Genomic DNA, 7,756 nt, shown 5'->3' on the forward strand with positions numbered 1-7,756 from the left:
GTTGACCTTCTAGTTAGGAACCAACTTTAATTTAATTATTTCCAACAACAAAATATCAAAGCCCACACCGGTAAACCAAAATTTTTAAAGAGATAACCATCGATTTCATGCTTACTAGAATGTATAAAGTCCAAACACATTCTTTTTTTCTTTATTTTTTATTTTTTATTTTTGGTTACCAACTTCAATATATAATCATTATTGTTGTTATTATTATTATGTTTTTTTGGGGTAAATCATTATTGTTGTTATTGTTATGTCTTCATATTGGCCGTTCATGGCCGTTCATGGACAACTGTATAGTATATATACAACAATATAATTTTGGTCAACTTTTAGAAAAAAACAAAGAACAAAAACAAAACAACAATATGTTATTTCAAAATTTATTCTCTATGTTTCTCTCATCCTCATTTTAAAATTTCATTTTGATCTTCCACAAATCATATCTTTTATTAAAGTCATTACTTCTACTTTTGTCTCATCATAAGATATCTCTCAAGATCTTTATAAAACGCATCTCCTGAAATATATATATACATATGCACGCACACACACACAAATAAAAATTACAATAAAATATATTAAAACATTCATTTATGAAGATATTACAATAAAAATTACAGAAGGAAAAGGTTAAAAAGAAAACAAAAAGATTTGTTCTTGTATGCCAATATTATATGGTATATATATCTATTTCCTAAACCGCCCACAATGACATGAAATAGTGTGATGATCTGCTTTGGAGGAACAAGTCGAAATGGTCTGCGAAGATATCAAAGTTACTTGTAAACCAATCATATCTAGATTTAGTGTGGATGAAGGCGAATTGGAAGCCCTTTTTCAGGACTTGGCATCATATCACCTATGATTTTCTCATTGGGAACCAATAAATCCCACTTAAATTTGGTGACCACATTGTGCACAAAAGCAAGGATTGCCAATCTTGCATACTCTTTTCCAGGGCACAATCTTGGTCCACCTCCAAACGGGACATACGTGTAAGGAACACGTGCCTCACCTCCTTCATACCTTGTTGGATCAAACACCTTCGGATCTTTGAAGTATTGGGGGTTCATGTTTGTTGTACTCACTGTCCAATACACCTGCAAATTCGTATCACATATACATACATTAGAATTGGACTATATAAATAAATAAATAAATATATATATATATATATATATATATATATAGATTACTAGACTAGTTCATTTGATATATATATATATATATATATATACCTTCCAGCCCTTTGGAATAGTGTAACCAGCATAGGTGAAGTCAACTAAAGCCTCCCTGAAAGTCCCTTGAAGTGGTGGGTTGAATCTCATCACTTCACACACTGTATTCCATGAGTACTTCATTTTATTCATGTCTTCCCAGTCTAATAACTCTCCGGCCTTCTTCGAAGCTGCAACCTCCTTTTGCTCTGTTCAATTTCAAAAACCACAAATCCATCCTTTAGATTGTGTATTTTTCTCAAAACAACACTAACAGTTGCTACCAATATGATTTTTAATTCTTAAACCATATTATATGCACACACTTTCAAATAACTACTCCTAAACTATAGTTCTAAAGAATTATAAAAGACGTTCTATAAAATCAGATCCATTTTCTTAACTTAATTTTTATAAAATAACTCTCAAAAAGTATCAACCAAGCAAGTAAACTCAGAAAACTAGACTAAACAAGCCCTTAGATTCTGATTTTCATAACTGACTGAAAAATAGAAAATCAAAGTTGTGAATACGTTGTTACCTGCTAGGATCTTATTGTAAATGTCAGGTCTCTCTCCAACATACTTCATGAACAAAGTCATGGTAGTAGCAACAGTGCTGTATCCAGCGGTTAGCAGCCCCATCATCTTATCAGCAATCTCGGACTCCGGCATGAACTGGCCGGTCGGGTCACTGGCAACCACCATATGCGACAGAATATCCTGCATCGGAGCACCGGAAGCCATGGCGTCCTTCTTCTCCTTGATCACGGCCAGAAGCTCCTTACGGATGGCGGTGGCGGCTTTATTAGCTCTATAAAATATAGTACCCGGGAAATTGAATGTAATTGAGTGCATCCCCAAAGTAACATCATCAAAATGGGTAACAAGCCTAGCAATCCTCTCGGGGTTGTCGATGCCCAAAAAGAATCGACAAGCAAGCGTCAACGTTATGGTCTTGCAAAGACCAAACGCCTTCACGGTGTCTTTGCCTTCCCAGTAAGTCTGCAATTGTTGTTGGGTCATGGAGTCCATCTTCCCCAAATACCGAACCAAAGCTTCTGGTTTGAAGAACCCGGGTGTCCTTATGGCTTTGGTCTCGTCGGTCCCAGCCATTGGAGGCGGAGCAGCGGCTTGTTTCTGTGGCTGTGTTTTGTATGAACGGAAGAGCATTTGCATGGGATGTGGACGGAAGACGGTGAAGAGCTTCTGCTCGTTGGAGAAGAGGAATTTGTGACCGTTGGGGCCACAAATGACTGCAGTTTTCTCTCCGAGAATGTCGGTCTTGAAGATATCAGGAGAGTACTTCCTCATCCTATCACCCACAAAATTTTCCGGCTTGCCAAACAAGAACTCGATGGTTTCACCCATGATAGGCCATCCGTAGCTGCCCGGTGGCAGCTTGACGCCGCCGTCGGATCGACGTGTGAAAGCGAAGATGGTGAGAAGAAGAGAGACGGCAACAAGAGCGACGGTGAGTGACAGAACAAATAACTCCATGGATGGAGATTGGTTTTCTACCAGTGATATGAGAGAGAGGTGTGAAGGTGTGGGTTAGCCGGCTTCAAAGTGCGGTTTATATAGAAAATGAGAATCAAGTCAATAGTGATAGGTAAGACTAGGACTATTATTTAGCCCATCAAAATTGAAACATCAATAATACTGTATAAATAATACAGTTTCATAATCAATACACCTTAACTTTCGGAAAAAAAAAAAACTGTGTATTAACTTAATTAATATTGTGAAAAAGATCTATAATGAATGACTCATTCGTGATTGATTCATACATACATATATACATATGCATACATATATATATAAATATATATATAAATACACACACTTTGTTCCACCAGAAATCTCCTACTCAAAACGGACAGGGTACCTGCACTTTTTTAATATATTCTGAATCTGTAGTCTACTGCTGTAAACATTTATGACATTTTTTTTGTTGAACCAGTCTTACAAACCTGTCAAAACTGAATGGAAATCACTTGATTTATCACTGTTACGTGGTCACATCTCAATCTAATAAAGATGAGATTTGAAATTGAAATATGATAGTATCATATTAACCGCCCTTTATTATAAGAAAAGCAAATTGTTAAAAGAGAATTAAAGAAATCTGATAGTATCATATTAACGGCTCACAATCCGCTTTTTATTAATCACAATTTTTATAATTTTATGTTCATTTATAATATGTCTCATGTCTCTATAAGAATTAAAAATATAAAATTTTAACACAAAATTATCTTTTAACCTTTTCTTATCTTGCCAAAAAAAAATATACAAAAATATATTATTTTCTTCCTTTTTAAATTTGTCAAAACGAGTAACATTATGAGAAGTGATTATTTTCTTTTCTTTTTAAAATTATATTTTAACTATATATTCTCGTATATTTTTATTTTATTTTTTTGACAATCTAGAATGTTATTGATATAATGAATAAAATTGAGAAGATGAGAATAAAACGAAGAAATAAGAAAAGATCAAAAAATAATTTTGTTTTAAAAATTTATATTTTTTATTTTCATAAAAGCAGAAAAGCGGCAAGCTACAACTAGCACTCCTTTCAAAGAAAACTATACTCTACATTAATATTCTCTGACAACAATTGGTAGACGGTGACAATTAGCCAAAAAAAAAAAAAAAAACTAAACAAAAAAGATAAAAAAAAAAAAAACGACCCTCAAAAATGAATGAGGTGGCCAGAGGTCCTTTTCTTATCATCTCCACAACATTAATCACGAGAATGGCCGGATGTGGTTGTAAGACACCTTCATCTCGGTATCCTATGATGTTGCTTTTCAAAACAGTACAAACTTAAATGTGTTTTTCAGTAGCGGACAGTGTCTTTTATTGTGTTAGGTCCATCTACTTCTCACCACCTTTAATTAAATCTCCAATGAAGATTATTATAAAAAAAATTAAGAAAATTTTAATTAATTTCTTTGATTATCATATGTAGCCACTAAAGGAAATGTTATGATGGTCTTTTAATTTGGTGATTTAATAATATAATCACATTCATCATGTCCTATAATAATAATTAACAAGTGAGAGTCCCCCATTCAAAGGAATTTAAACGGATCTGATTGATTAAATTATTCATTAATTGACTGTTAAAATAGATGTTAGAAAAATGAATATTGTGCCAAATACATTGACTAGACTATATAAGATGATTAGTATACATACATTGACTAGACTATATAAACATGAATTTTATGTGAGTTTAATTATGTACTGGTCACTTTCTTTCTACACTGGGAGACAACGTTTTTTTTTTTTGAAAGGTTAAGCAATGTATAGATAGAAGAAAACTGAAATAATTATTTCCACTTTCTTAAAATTAGAAAAATTATTATTGGTAACTAACCTACACAGTTTTGTTATTGGTCCACTATAATTTTTTTTTTTTTGAAGTCCACTATAAATCAAACTCTCAAATTTTTTATTTGAAACAAAGTCAAGATACCAATTGAACTATTCACTATCAGCAAGCTAGCTTTACCAGTGAGCTTTCATTCGCGAAACCCAACAAATTGATTCAGTCCGACGATGCCTCAATCCTTCTTGGCGAAATCCAGTTCAGTCCGGGGACATCTCAAGTGACCTAGATCTACCCTGGCAAAACCCAGTTCAATCCCGTTGGCCTATCCCACCCAAGAATAGAAGAGCACAAAATTACACAAAATTAGACATGAGCCGTCTTTTCACTTAGGGGCGGCTAAATATAATTTGAAATCTTAGGCGAAAATTTTAAAAGTGACTTTTTAATATCTAATATTTATATAGTTAATCCAATTAATTTTTCTCACAATTGATCCTAGAGTTATACAATTTATACTTAATGAAAAATGAGGAAAAATATATCAGAAAAAAAGAAAAGAAAAGAAAAAGTTGAGAAAAAAAAGAAGAAAACAAAAGTTAAAATAAGAATATGGAAAGTTTTACAAATTCTAGAGAAAAAAGAGACGTGAATGAGGAGCAGAGAAAAAAAAAAAAAAAAAAAAAAAAAAAAAAAAAAAAACAGGTAAGATAAAGATATAAATCTTTTAGTCCTTATTAAATCTCTATTGATTAGGGTCTAATAATCGATACAAATAAAAATTTTAAAGAGGATATAATATAAGGAAATAAAAATAAAAATAAAAATAAAATTGGGGCTTTTCTATTGGGTAGAATTTAATTATAAGAAAGAAATAACATTTTACTGAGGATATAATATAAAGAAATACAAATTTTTGTGCTTTTATATTGACTAAAGTAATAATAGGGAAGAAATAAAAATTTTAAAAAGGATATAATATGAAGAAATAAAAAATTTTCAGATTTTTTTTATTGACTGAAACCTTATATAACCGCCAAAGTAGCCTACGGATTTATAAACATTAAGGAAGTTTCATGATTTTAACCCTCTTTAAGAAAAACAAAACGTGTACCTTTTCTCAAAATTAACTTAGTCAAACCGCCAAAGTAGCCTACGGATTTATAAACATTAAGGAAGCTTCATGATTTTAACCCCCTTTAAGAAAAACAAAACGTGTACCTTTTCTCAAAATTAATTTAGTCAAACTCTGAAAGGCACGAAGTTAAATCATAAAATAAATATAAATATAAATAAATAAATAAATAAAGGAAGAAAAAAGCCATGTATATGTATCTCATACACGACAAAAACGATGACGTTTTACTTTTCAAAATTAACTTAAAACGTGGTCCTAACTCCTATACATGTATGTATAGATGTACTCCCATACTAATGACTAGAATTATGTGCCAAATTTTTGTCCCATCCTGCAGCCCACTGTTTTTCAATGTCTTCGAACCATGAAATTAATATTCCAAGTCAAAAAAACCAGGACTCAGATCAAACATGGCATGCGCACATCCATTATTATCAGTATAATTAAGTTTTTCTCCCTCTAATAATATACTTATATATATATATATATAATTACAGCGTTATAAGTCCGGCAAAGATGGTCAACAAACACTAGCTAGCCACTTGAACTAGGTTGGTAGCCAACTATATATGTGAATTTATTTCACTCATTTAGCTTTCTCCACCGTGAAGTAATAAAACATGGAAGATGAGATTGGCTTTCGAAACAATTTCAAGACTTCTTTTACTTTTTAGTCCATATATTTATCAAGAGAAGTAAATGAAGTGTTGGAAAACATAAGACAGTAATGAACTCCTAAACTTAAGATTTGAGCATAAAATTGTTTCAAATAATTAAAAAAGACAATAGTGAACTCCATAACGTAAGGCTTGAACACTAATGCCGCGAATTCTTTTCAGAAGTCCTCTATGTTGCTCTCCTTTAAATTTACAAAATTTCTTTAATTTTTGAAGGAAAAAAAAAAAAAGCTATAAATGACAAATCTTTGAAATCAGATTTTTATTTTTTATAAAGTGCAACCAAATAAGTTTTTGTATATTTTTTTGATTTTGGATTCTCTCAAAACATAAAACTGTTCTCAGAATATTATATTAATATAAAATATTATTTTATAACTAAATTCAATACTTAATTATGAATAAATTAATACTCTTAGTAATAATTATCTTTATTTGAGTTCAAAATTTCGTTTGAAAATGTTTGACGGACCAAACCCTATCAACTAATGAGGTAAATATTTTGTGTCAAGTGGTGCGTCTCTGGATCATGCAACCACCATTGTTTGTGGTCTTCTCTTATTGTGCCCCACTAAGTCAACAATTGTGCGCTTTCATATTCCAGGACATGCTTAATGCTAAAACTTATTTGTTTAGTTTTTTTTTTAATTTCTTGGTAAGTAAAAATAATAATAATAAAATAATAAAATAAAATAAAATATAAAAAAAACCTCTTTTGCTTAGTTTCACTGGAATCTTTCATAGTTTTCCTCCTTTCATACTTGTGCTTTCATACTTGGCAATTTAATTGTGCTCTCATATTTCAACATTGTACTCTAAATCCAATTAATTACATGAAGGTTGGTTTTAATTTAAGTGACATCTTTTCTATCTTCTACACTTAGAGAATGTTTTTCATTTTTTCCCTAATAAAGCAAACTATAATTATAGGAGAGTTGAGCATTCATGTTCTAGTTTAGAACAATAGTGGATATGGCATGTGTCTTATTCATTAAAGGAAAGTAATTAATTAAGCATGGTTTAAACGCGACCTATAATGGTTGCTCGCCTAATCAATCACAGTTCGGTATGCAATTAATTGTATTGTCATATTTCAACGTGGAACATGGTTATATTGTGTCTTGTCCTCCTTTCATAGTTAGCGGTTTAATTGTGCTGTCAGCCTGTCATATTTCAACGTTGTACTCTTAAATTCATTTACATAAATGGATGATTTTAGATAAAAACATCTTCCAATGTAGTTAGTTTCAATAATATCTTCTCCTCTTCCCTTTGTATGGTATTGAATATTCTCATTACCTCCATTTTTTAAGGTGTACCCTAAGGCCTAAATTAATATATGGGTGGACTATTATTTATACAAAAAAAAAAAAATAGAA

The 7,756-nt window shown here is 31.3% G+C and overlaps 1 protein-coding gene across 1 annotated transcript; it reads right to left on the reverse strand.

The window, feature by feature from the left end:
- Positions 1 to 561: 561 nt before the first annotated feature.
- Positions 562 to 2,783, reverse strand: LOC132312833 (beta-amyrin 28-monooxygenase-like). Its single transcript, XM_059811363.1, has 3 exons — positions 1,765 to 2,783; positions 1,245 to 1,432; positions 562 to 1,106 (listed from the first exon to the last, which is right to left on the reverse strand). Exons 1-3 carry the CDS (start codon positions 2,720 to 2,722, stop codon positions 810 to 812), a joined length of 1,443 nt encoding a protein of 480 aa, XP_059667346.1. The 5' UTR covers positions 2,723 to 2,783; the 3' UTR covers positions 562 to 809.
- Between the last annotated feature and the right edge of the window lie 4,973 nt (positions 2,784 to 7,756).

Source organism: Cornus florida, unplaced genomic scaffold (assembly GCF_030987335.1).
Source record: "Cornus florida cultivar Cherokee Brave unplaced genomic scaffold, ASM3098733v1 CherokeeBrave_3.0.0_Hap2_Chr01, whole genome shotgun sequence".
In the NCBI taxonomy this organism is placed as follows: Eukaryota; Viridiplantae; Streptophyta; class Magnoliopsida; order Cornales; family Cornaceae; genus Cornus; species Cornus florida.

Bases quoted from the DNA above. Each gene is read 5' to 3' on its own strand.
- LOC132312833 (XM_059811363.1), bottom strand. From the start codon at position 2,722: ATGGAGTTATTTGTTCTGTCACTCACCGTCGCTCTTGTTGCCGTCTCT. The intron at 1,433-1,764 runs GTAACAACGTAT...GAAATTGAACAG, and splicing joins TTACAATAAGATCCTAGCAG to AGCAAAAGGAGGTTGCAGCT. The intron at 1,107-1,244 runs GTATATATATAT...ACGAATTTGCAG, and splicing joins CTATTCCAAAGGGCTGGAAG to GTGTATTGGACAGTGAGTAC.